At 39.3% G+C, this 12309-nt stretch overlaps 1 protein-coding gene across 5 annotated transcripts in view; it reads left to right on the top strand.

The window, feature by feature from the left end:
* The window catches only part of LOC142986793 (uncharacterized), a 66076-nt gene extending 55661 nt beyond the window's left edge, over window positions 1-10415 (top strand). For all 5 annotated transcript variants that reach the window (XM_076135493.1, XM_076135494.1, XM_076135495.1 and 2 more), the window contains 6 exons: window positions 1394-1990; window positions 2330-2422; window positions 3190-3282; window positions 5239-5787; window positions 8017-8275; window positions 9036-10415. In XM_076135493.1, coding sequence (XP_075991608.1) covers window positions 1394-1990; window positions 2330-2422; window positions 3190-3282; window positions 5239-5787; window positions 8017-8235 — 1551 coding nt within the window. In that variant the 3' untranslated portion in view covers window positions 8236-8275; window positions 9036-10415. The remainder of the gene's footprint in view (window positions 1-1393; window positions 1991-2329; window positions 2423-3189; window positions 3283-5238; window positions 5788-8016; window positions 8276-9035) is intronic.
* Window positions 10416-12309: the final 1894 nt, after the last annotated feature.

The raw sequence follows: 12309 nt of genomic DNA, 5'->3' as shown, positions 1-12309 counted from the left end.
TGATAACAGTCAAATAAAGACGTAATACGGTAATTAGAATATACTGTTTACAGCACTCACTTTAGTCTGATATAAGCAACAACTTTCTCACAGAAAACTGGCTGAAGAATAAAGTCTTTTCAACAAAATGTTAATGGAGCCGTCTTTCGGGGTTTGAAATGAGAGACAGGCAATGACCAGAACAAGGATTCCTGCTTTGTTCTATATCCTCCTCAGCTATGTAATCTAACGTAACTCAATATCGATGGCAAACTGAGTATAGCTGCGTAATAAAACGGCTATTTTAACCAGTTGTATGCGGCGCGTGCTCGCCTTAGAACAAGTTAGAACAGTAGGCATTGAACTACGTCCTCCGTACACTCATAGTCCTTTGCATAGAGTGAACTCATCTGCATACTGAGATTGATTAGGCTCGTATCATTTCAGTATCGTTCGCTGACTTAGTAAGTACCTGCCAGTGGCCACATGTTTATACTTTTGTGGGAGTATCTGCGCTGTAAAATGCCCGATGTATAGCTATTGTCAATGTATTGTTATTTGATACTTGTGCGAATTATTTAACAGTGTTTGTTACTAAAAGCTCTGAAGCCTTAGTCCAGCACGTCACGCGCCTTTATTGCAAATTTACCTCTCGCACTGTAATGTAAGTTATAGTATACGACATTCAAAATATTCTATGTAATTCAGATCATGAAATTTTCCGCAAATCGTATTTGACAATCTGCTACTTTCAAGTAATTTGAACGTTCCAGCCAAAACTACTCATAGCTTTTCTATAATATATCACCGGGCTTACCGATGCACAAGGCGTCAACAATAAACGAGAGAAACGTTAGACAACGAGAGACTTGTCTCAGTCACTTCACGAGCAACCTTCATAAGAACAGTCATGTATAGTCCCGAGTGTGCAACACCACTGCTTAAAGGCTTGCACAGACGAGGTACTGTCCCCGGGGAACGTTTTTGTCCATCAAATTGATCTCTTATAAATTGTATAGAATAACGCACACTAGGGACTAAACGTACCCCGTACAAAAAGTTCCCCGAGCAACCGAGGGACCGGTCTACACAAAAGTTTTAAAAGGGTCTTTTTTTTCTTAAATTTCATGTAAATTACAACACAACGTAATCTCAGAATATTTGCTTCCATAGCGTGCGCTTCACTAAGTTTTCGATCAACAAATGACGCCACACCGTCTGCGTTAAGTCCGTGGCAAGTTCTCGGAGGACATTTTTAGACCGTACAGGTATTTTTGTCCTCGGGGGACAAAAGTACCTCGTCTGTGTAGGCCTTAATACTGAACGATTTATCTAAAGAATAAAATAAAATGATTGACAGTTTCGCCTCAAGTCTCGAGTAAGCTTATGATATTGTATTTATTCTATGGTCCAGGCGCCACCAACTTGGGTAGGCCCCTCTTCTTCGATGGTTGGCCCCTCTTCTCCGCTGTCAGGCCGCTCTTCTGCGATGGCGGGCACCTTTTCTCCGATGGCAGGCCCGTTTACCTGGATAGCAGGCCGCTCTTCTCCGATGGCAGGCACCTCTACTTGGATGGCAGGCACCTCTACTTGGATGGCAGGCCCGTCAACTTCGATGGCAGGCCCCTCATCCCCGGTGGCAGGCCCCTCTTCTCCGGTGGCAGGCCCCTCTTCTCCGGTGGCAGGCCCCTCTTCTCCGGTGGCAGGCCCCTCCACCCCGAAGGCAGGGCCCTCTACTTCGAAGGCAGGCCCCTCCACTCCGAAGGCAGGGCCCTCCACTCCGAAGGCAGGGCCCTCCACTCCGAAGGCAGGGCCCTCCACTCCGAAGGCAGGGCCCTCCACTCCGAAGGCAGGGCCCTCCACTCCGAAGGCAGGGCCCTCCACTCCGAAGGCAGGGCCCTCCACTCCGAAGGCAGGCCCTTCCACTCCGAAGGCAGGGCCCTCCACTCCGAAGGCAGGGCCCTCCACTCCGGCGAAACGCAGGTCATCGCGTGGTCGACTACATGAACAGGTACACTTATTCTGTTAATGACCGTTGTTTATAATACGAGTCGTAAGAACCAGTTTCACGGCTTATGGATAAGTCTTAGTGTGGGATAAGCTATCCGTTGTATAAACTGATAGTAAATGTATGAAAATAATTTTCAAAATGTTACTCGAAAACCACCTATATACACTGCACTACCTACTACTACCCTAACACACAACAGATCTACCAAAATACTTGATCTGTATCAATAATAATAAATATTTAAAGTTCACTTGTAAGACTACGTTAATATTTAATTTAAGACCAAAATGAAGTTTAATGACCTCAGTGTTCATTTCTCTCACACCACTATATGATCAGGCTCAGACCGCGCAGAATATGGAGGATATGGAGACAGACCCCTCCACTCCGGTGGCGCCTCGCCGGTCGTCACGACTTCGACAGAATGTGAAGGTAAACAATTTTCTTTTGCTCATAACCGATGTAGGTATATGATACGAGTCGTAAGAGCAGGCAGAATATTAGTACTTGTTTATGCGTCCCTGCGTCTCATACAAAACAAACATGCGAAACACAAATATGTAGTTGTAAATCTAAAACCATTTTTTTCTTTTAATCCCTTTTAAATAAATGTCATATCTTTATATATATAATTCTTCTGTAAGTGTGTATGTCACTGAACTTCTCTTAAACGACTGGACCGATTTTGATGATTTTTTTGAGTGTGTTCAAGGGGATCTGAGAATGGTTTAGATTCACAATTTTGTCCGCTGGACAATGTTTTTTTAATTAATTTTAATTTATTAGACAGGACAACGTCTGTCGGGTCCGCTAGTATGTTATAATAATGTTCATGTTCCCTGTTGTTAAACTTGTTATTAAAGTCCTAGTTCTACACGATCACACGACGTAATCAATTGCCTATTCTTCTTTCTCTCGCTCTGAATAGCAAAACCATTTTAAACTGTAATGTGAAATCCAATATTTTTCGCATTGATTCTCCGTTTATTACTCGTAATTATTTATTACTAACAGGCTGTTTTTCTCAAATAATTCAAGTGTTTCAACTTAAACGCTTCCTGTAGCTTTTCTATTGTACTTCTTGAGGTGAACATGTAAAACTCCGTGATTTTTCAGGGGGCTTAAGTTGCTAGAAAAAATAATTGACAGTTTTGCCTCGAGTTTCAAGTAGGTTTCTGATAATCTCTTCTATGGTCCAGGCGGGGGCAGCTCAGACTACCCCAAAAGTGAAGGCAGTCCCTTCCACTCCGGTGACGCCTCGCCGGTCGTCACGTCTTCGACAAAGTGTGAAGGTAAACGGGTTTTGCTAAATATGACTGATGTAGGTATATCATAGACGTAAGAGCCAGGCAGAATATTAATACTTGTTCATATATTAACGCCTTCAATGATGCATTACCTGCATTAGCTATATTGGTCGCCTCGTCACTACCACTGCGTCCCATACATAACAAACATTATTACATTATTTATTTATGCGAACATAAACATAGTTTTAAAAATATAAAAATTTCTACTTGTATGTCTTTTTAACAGTCCGTTTGCGATTTTTAGATAAACATAATACACAAGCTGTTCTCATAATAGGTGGTGATATTTTAAGAGGCGGTACTGTCCATGCATTTGATCATAAATCTACGAAAAAAAAATTGGGCACCTTTTTTTGCATAATAATATTTCTATAACACAGCTTAAAGTTATTTATCATACAAGTAACATTAATTCAAACAATACAATACTAACTTTATTCTTACATATTTTTATTTATTTTATTTTTTATTTTACATCATCCATTCAAGGTGGAGCCACTGGCGGCGAATAAGAGAAATTAAGTATTGTTAAATACTTAAAGTAATTCAATATGATTTAGAATGGTAACATAAATTTATATTAATTATAGTTGTAATTATTCAAGATATTTACAGAGTACATTAAGCCTTTTGACTTCACATTGACAATAAATGCAATAGCAAAAACATTACAATATTCAATACAGTAACTGAAATAAAATACTTAACTGTCGTAGTTTGATAATAAACTCTCATATTTATAATTAACAATTACATATTAGTCTTTTTATTTTACATACAATATTTATTATTATATAATAAATTTTGATACTAACTCAAAATCAATAAAACTGATTGCCGGCAGATGGCACTAACGCGTCCATACATACATAATATATGCGTGCTCGTCGTCATAAGGGCTCTTTCAATTTAGACGTTTCGTGTCGTACGGCTGCCGCACGTTAACCGTGCCGCTGGTTATAGCCCGCTGCCGTACCGCTGCGGTACGTTAGCCGTCCGACACCAAACGCCTAAATTGAAAGCGTATCTGACTGCCGTACGTTTGTATGTTAGTGTTGTTTTAAATTCATGTGACAGCAGTGTAGCCATGGACTCTGACGAAGAAACATTACTGTTAGTGCTCCTGTTGAAAAATATCAAACAGAAACAAAAACGCCGCGCCCGTAAAAGAACACTACCGATGTTTTCATTAACATGTAATTTTGGTGATTTCCATATTCTTTATCCTAGGCTAAAACAAGACCCAAGCTAATTTTTTAATTACTTAAGAATGTCAAGAGTATGTTTCTACGAATTACTCAATAATTCAATTTCATTTATAAATTCTTCCACGTCTATATCATCCATTTTAAGCAAATAATAAACATGAAAATTCAATGAAATTAGCTGTCACGTTTAGTCACCGCACTATTCAACAGCGAAATGAACACGTGGAGCTTGCGACGTTGCCGTCCTGTCGTCGTGCGTTCTCGGTACCGACACCGCACTGTTGCCGCACCGTGCGATTTGTATGAAAACAAATGACCGTCCGTGCACCGTACGACAAACGCACCGTTTCGGCACTGCTGCGGTCCGACACGATACGGCTAAATTGAAAGAGCCCTAAGACCGCCGCGACCGCGCTGTCAGCTGACGGCGCGGTGAGCGACGACCTCGCGCGGGCCGTCCAGGCTTAGTACCTAACAATAGTAAATGCTAAGTTGGTACTGATTTCCCATAATGCTTTCACTCTCGGACTTTCTAGCAACTAACTTATTAACGTAACGTTACTAATATGAGAAGTCCCTATATAAGAAGTCATGTTTAGTCCCGAGTGTGCAGCACTACTGCTTAATGCTGAACAATTTATTTAAAGAGTACTTAAAATAAAATGAGTGACTGTTTTGCTTCAAGTCTCGAGTAAGCTTATGATACTGTATTTAGTATGATATGGTTCAGGCGGGGCCAGCTCAGACCACCCCGAAAGTGAAGGCAGGCCCCTCGACTCCGGCGGCAGGCCCCACGACTCCTGCGGCAGGCCCCGCCACTCCGCCGGAAGGCCCCGCCGCTCCGGCGGCAGGCCCCGCCACTCCGCCGGAAGACACCGCCGCTCCAGCGGCAGGCCCCGCCACTACGGCGGAAGGCCACGCAGCTCCGGCGGCCGGCCCCTCGACATCGGCGGCAGGCCCCGCAACTCCGGCGGCAGGCCCCGCCACTCCGGCGGCAGGCCCCGCCACTCCGGCGGCAGGCCACGCCACTCCGGAGGCAGGCCCCTCGACTTCAGCGGCAGGCCCCGCCACTCCGCCGGAAGGCCCATCCGCTCCAGCAGCCGACCCCTCTGCTCCGGCGGCAGGCCTCGCCACTCCGGCGGCAGGCGTGGCCGCTCCGGCGCGAGGCGCCGCCGCTCCGGTGGCAGGCTCCAATGCTCCGGTGGCAGGCTCCAATGCTCCGGCGGCAGCAGCGGCAGGCCGCGCCGCTCCGGCGGCGAATCGTGAACAACGTGAACAGGTACACTTATTCTGTTACTGACCGATGTATATAATAATCAGTGTCCGACCGAAACTAGTTTTACGACCGAAACCGATCACCTATACGTACTAACTTATTCACTACACTACCTACTAACCTAACTAACACACTACAGTTCTACCAAAATACTCTATCTAAAATAATATTTAACGAAATGTTTATTTATTTCCATAGAAAAACTCAAATAATAATATATAGTTTCATGTGTCTAGCTTCAAAATGGCGAACTTCCATTATAACTTTCGTCCCCTATTTAACCTCATTAGGAGTGGAATAAAAAATGTCCTTACTTGTTCCCGGCCACTTATGACTTACTTATGTCCAATCTACTCTCAACATTTTTCATGCAGCGAGTTACTTTGTGTACTATTTTTATCAGTTGCGCTCATTTCTGTATCGATAAAAAACCTTTTTTTTGTTGCGTTATAAATAATATCTACAGTTTTTAGTCATGAGTAGTTCAAAGAGGCGTTGTTTAACCAATCCAAATTATTTTGTTGCATATGCGGATATCCGTATAAAGATAGTATAAAGGTTATATCAGAGTTGATATAAAATACTTATTTTAAGTACTTTGGTAAGCTCTTGGATAAAAATGACAAGTCTTGGGCTCCCAATTGTGTGTGTAAATCGTGTGTGGAGAAATGTAAGATTACGAAAAGTGGTAAAAGAAGTGCCTTTTTAATCTTCTTATCGTATGGTTAGTGGTCAACCTAGTGTCAAAGTTGTTTAAGCCGCCCGAAAGGCCTTTGACATGGCTTAACGACTATTATCTTAATAGACCACAACCGGGACCGACATTTTACGTGCCCTCCGAAGCACGGAGGCGCTCATTTTAAATATCACTATGCGGTCACCCATCTATAGAATGACCGCGCCAACGATTGCTTAACCCACAGATCGTTTACCGACCGGTGAGCGCAACTGGTTATGGGCGCCTTTTAATTTGGAACACCAATCATTAGGCGAGAACGAAGACTGTTACTTTTATAGTGTTCATTTAAATTTAAACGGTTTAAGCACAAAAAATCGAAATACATGGTGGTACCCAAGTACTAGTTGTGTTCATCGTCCATTTTCATTCACCACCTGAAAATTTATCTCCATCCTTAGAACGACAACACAAAGTTCACCACAGAATGACATTGATTTAGAAAGAGCCCCCAAATTAGAGAACTTTCAATAGATATTCGATTTAAAAAATTCAGTTAGTGAGCTAGAACTAAGGGCTGTGATGTAGAATTTTCTCGGTAACGATAATTCTGAAAATTATGTATAGTTTGAAGAAGTTATTTTTTTACCATGAATTCCTCCTTCCCTGTTCAGTCTATTCTATTATGGAATGCACTCCCCTTCGAAATCAGGGCGTCCACTAACCATTTGGCATTCAAGGCCAAAGTTCGGGATCTCTTGCTGAACAAAGTCGCAGAATCATCACTATTATCATAGTTTATTGGTATATATTTGTAGTATTTATATAGGTTTCTATTATTTTACTAGTTTTATAATACCTAATATGTATTATAACGTATTTATGTACCTAGTATTATATTTTGTTTGTATGTAGCTATGTGTATTTATCAATATTTATTTATTTTTGTATACTTTCCATTTTAATCTTTCTTAACTATTTGTTTACTAATATTATAAATGCGAAAGTAACTCTGTCTGTCTGTCTGCTACTCAATCACGCCTAAACTACTGAACCAATTTGAATGAAATCTGGTATGGAGATACTTCGATACCCGAGAAAGGACATAGGCGTATTTTATGCACCACTGCTCACGTCTTCGGGCATAACAGGCGTGTTGTTATGTACAAACTTAATCCTTTATTAACTCTGACACTGTGTTGTAAAATCATTATATTTGACAGTCTGCTACTGTCGAGTAATTTGAACATTTCAGCCAAACTACACATAGCTTTTCCATCGCACTTGTTAAGTTGAAACACGTAAAATTCCGCGATTCTTCACGGGCTTACCGATGCACAAGGCATCAACAATAAACGAGAGAAACGTTAGACAACGAGAGACTTGTCTCAGTCACTTCACCAGCGACCTTCATAAGAACAGTCATGTATAGTCCGGAGTGTGCAGCACCACTGCTTAATGCTGACCAATTTATCGGAAGAATAAAATAAAATGACAGACAGTTTCGCTTTCAGTCCCGAGTAGGCTTATGATATTATATTTATTATATGGTTTAGGAAGCAGATCGACGTCGCAGTTGCTGGAGAGTGGGTTATTTTAAATGGAAGTATCCTTGGGAAAGTTACGAGCCTGCCCAGCCAGTAGTGAGAGAGGAAAGACCACGACAACAACCTCCACCAGGAGTCAGGCCTTTTGCCCAGCCAAGGATGAATGTGGGCAATGTTGATTGGGCGGTACTGGAAGAGGCACTGCGGGCGGATAACGACTGGTGGTAAATCTACCTCCCCGGCCATCACCATAACATTTTATTTCAAGGTAAAATTTTCTTACCTAAGTTTACAGCACCAGGAACTACCAGTATCAGTTAGACAAAGTGACAATAAATTGTGTTCGCCGGTCGATAACCGATCTGTGGTTTAAGCAAACTTTGGCGCGGTCATTCCAAAGATAGTTGACCACATAGTGGTATTTGAACTGGGCGACTCCGTGATTCGAAAGGCACGTAAAATGTCGGTCCCGGTTGTGGTCTATTAAGATAACGGTGGTTAAGCCATGTCAAAGGCCTTCTGGCGGTTTGAACAACTTTGACATTAGGTTGACCACTAACCATGCGATAAGAAGAATTATGAGTTAAGTGACAGTTGTCGAAAATAAATTTTAAAATGAATCTAAAAGTGAAATATAATTGAGGACAAAGTTGTGAAGTGAACTGACTGCGAAGACTACTGTAATTTTTTTTATGTAAATAAATAAATATAATTTGGAAGGGAAGAGGGGAGGCCTTTGCCCAGCAGTGGAACATTCAAATAGGCTAAGGAAAAAATAACAGAAAAACGTTTTGGAATACTTTTTATATCAAGACCTAGTAACTACCAACTTAGAAGAAATTGTAGTTTCAAAAGTGTGTTTGTTAGTTTTGGTGGTTAGTGTAGTGTATTTAAATCAGCGGCGGTTGGATTGGCAATTACTTAATAGTACTATATTGATTGTATTTAAGGTTATTATAGTTTCTTATGCTTCGAGAAATAACGATCGAGGAGCAAATTAATAATCGTGAATTTTCTATTCTTTTCAGTTTCCACGTCACCGGGGCTATCTCGATTGCAAAGTTGTATTAACAAGACTATGAGGTGTGTTCTTTGTATGTTAAAAATAATTCATTTAAATGTGCTGGAACAACTAGCCGTTAAGTATCAATTATGTTGGTTTTTTAATAAGTTAGGATAAGACTAGTATAGTTTGTGTCAGTGTAAAAATCAAAATGTATCTATGTTAGGCTGGGTCATCCGACAATGGGGAAAAATTTTAAAGTTTATGAATCAATTGAGCAGTGATAGCCGAGTAGTTTAAGTTGGCACTTCCCACGCAAGTGGTTGCAGGTTCGAACCCGAGGCAACACATCAATGACTTTTCGAAGTTATATGTGTATTAGAAATTATTATCACTTGTTCTAACGGTGAAGGAAAACATCGTGAGGAAACGTTGCATGCCTAAAGATTTGTTTAATACATTTATTGAGGGCATGCAAAGTTCCCAACCCGCATTTGGCCAGCGTGGTGGGTTCAAGGCCTAACCCTTCCCCATCGTTTGGGAGGAGACCCTTGCCCTGCAGTGGGACAGAAATGGATTATTAAAAAAAATGAAATTGTAATAGTAATCTGACACTGTAGTGTACCACATCTTAGGAACTTATAAACTGATAGTTAACTATACCTCTGTCAGCCCGTGCATGCACTTCAAAATTAAACATTTTTGAACATACATACAAATGTCATGGTTCCTTGTTAGTTCCTTATTAAAATATTCTATTTTATCTTAAAGGGTTTACAAAGATACCTAAATTCAACATATTTTTGCTATTAGGAATTAATTTATTCAATGAAATTAAGCCACTCAAATGTAAGTTTATAATGTCAAAGTCGCTTTAAACGTTAAACGTCTTATTATAAGATTCAAAGGGCTTATAAATATATCTAAATTTAATATATATTTTCTATTAAAAATGAATTCATTCAATAAAAAATTACCTACCCTGAAGTAGATACATATATGTTTGTATTGTCGATGTTGCAAAATGTCGTTTTAAACGTAAAACGTTTTAGTACTCGTATTATAAGATATTACTTGTAACTGATCAACGATCGTGTTTCGGCTGTAAGCTTTTTATTTTTATTAAAATTGTATTTTAAGTGATTTTTTATATTCCGAATTATTGTTTTTATTTTTGAAATTTTATATACAAAGGTATTGCATTTGATGCTTTTTTATGATTAGTTGTAGTTGTAAGTTCCCGTAATTATGTATGCGCGGATTTATTTTACTCGAATGCATTATAACATTAATCGATTATAACATTTTCAATTATTGCATGTTTTACTATAAGAATCAAATATAATATAAGAAATATTTAGATATAGTCGTATATTAAGCCAATAAATATAAGTCTTTCGGAGCACATTCCTCTTTCATTTCACCCTGTCTAGTGTAGATTTTAGTATACTCTATTTTTTGTTCCTTAATTCAGTGTCTGAAAAAGTAGTACTATATTATATATCCCATTTTGAGTAGTTATAAGTAAAATAAGAAATATATATTGGAAGTTGATTTAATTTAAATTGTTGTGGTCTCCTTGTAATCGATCTGTGTGCCATATTTTTAATTCACGCCTATTTTATACACTCTTGCATACAAATTTTGCTGTTAAAGGCGTGATTTTATATACATACAATTATATAATTATTATATTATTGTTGGGCAAAAAATTGTTCCCAAAATTAGCAAGCGATCAGGCCCTGATTCCACCGCGATGGCTCAATGTGGGTTGACGACTCTCTCTATAGTTAATAAAGCTTCAAGAACTGTTTTAGGGAACTCTCAGTTATGCAAGATTTCAACATTTTAGTTTACAATAAGAATGTGTGAATGTGAAAAACTATCGTGGTAGGAGTATTTTATGAGAAGAGAAGAGAGCCATGTGGACGGATATGTGATTAAAGGAAGACCAGGAAAGATGGATGGATTGTGAATGAGTGTTGACGGGTGATAGAGATGAGTGGAAGAAGAAAATATATTGAGCTGACGACTTAATGGGAGATAAGGGCAAGACAATGACGTTGAAGACACGAAATTTTAAATCATTGCTTAGTTCCTTTGGATACCTCTAATATGAGATCTAATGGACTAGTCTTCTAGGCTATCACAGCTGTTTATATGTCTATATAGCTATATATTTATTTTTGTAAATTGCTTAGTCATAAACAGGCTAACAAGGCTATGACAAATTCACCAAACACATCAACGTAACTAAGTTTCACAGTAACAACAATGATTCACCTGGTGACTCACCGAGAACCCCAATTGATAACAATGCAGCCCTAATGATATCGCGTATTAGAACACCACCCCATCTAATTCTATACCTTATGTATGTACATTAGAGTTAATTTTCGTATGTGTATTTTCTGACCTATATTTGTCAAAGGGAATATTTTTAATTATGTAATTGGCGTCTGCTTATCCTCGGGGTTGATGAACTGATAAGTAATGTGAATATTTTGGTGTTAGTAACACCAACTAGGGAAGATAATATATAATCTTTGTATCTAATCTAGTAGTCGACTGGATCTTGCACATTGGCTGTGCAAGTCTAAGTTCGGGATGTTTTATTTGATAAGTCTCGTCTAGTCGTCCAGTGGAACATCTTCCGCATCGACTGTGCAAGTCTAAGCTCTGTAATCTTTTAGGTGATAAGTGATGAGCCAATATATTTAAATTAAATTAAATTATGATTGTCAAGATGGATATTTGAAGTAATAGCAGTTTGTAAGGATTGCAGCACGAAATTGCAAGATTGTTTGCATGTTTATGAATAAGTAACTTTGTTGTCATGTAATGATGAGGCCATGTATTAGAAATGCCATTTAGCTGTTTTTGAGCTGTGTATAATTTGTAGATTTATAGGGTTATAGGAATCTCCATATTCTTACGGCATGGTGATTCGTATTGTGGAGAATAATCAAAATGTTCATTTGAGAAAAGACGTTGTTAATTTTGTAACGGTCATTCGTTGTTGTTTTCCAGCAAAAACTACATTTCGAATTCAAAAATTTAAATAAAATATTCAGCCCCTTGGAACACAACAACGAGGAGCGATATCGCAAAAACTCACCCCTAGGACGTACACGCTCACACAACATTTAGAATGAGTGAGATCTCAATATAAAAATCTCGGGAAAATTCCATTTCTCTTTTGTCATTCCCTTCCTTTAGTAATCCACTTACTTCAAGTAGTTTGCCTACAACTCTTCCTAATTGTAATTGCACGTATGCACATTTAATCAAAAGAGTTT

Source organism: Anticarsia gemmatalis, chromosome Z, assembly GCF_050436995.1.
Source record: "Anticarsia gemmatalis isolate Benzon Research Colony breed Stoneville strain chromosome Z, ilAntGemm2 primary, whole genome shotgun sequence".
Lineage (NCBI taxonomy): Eukaryota > Metazoa > Arthropoda > Insecta > Lepidoptera > Erebidae > Anticarsia > Anticarsia gemmatalis.
This window is presented reverse-complemented; position numbering and strand designations above follow the sequence as displayed.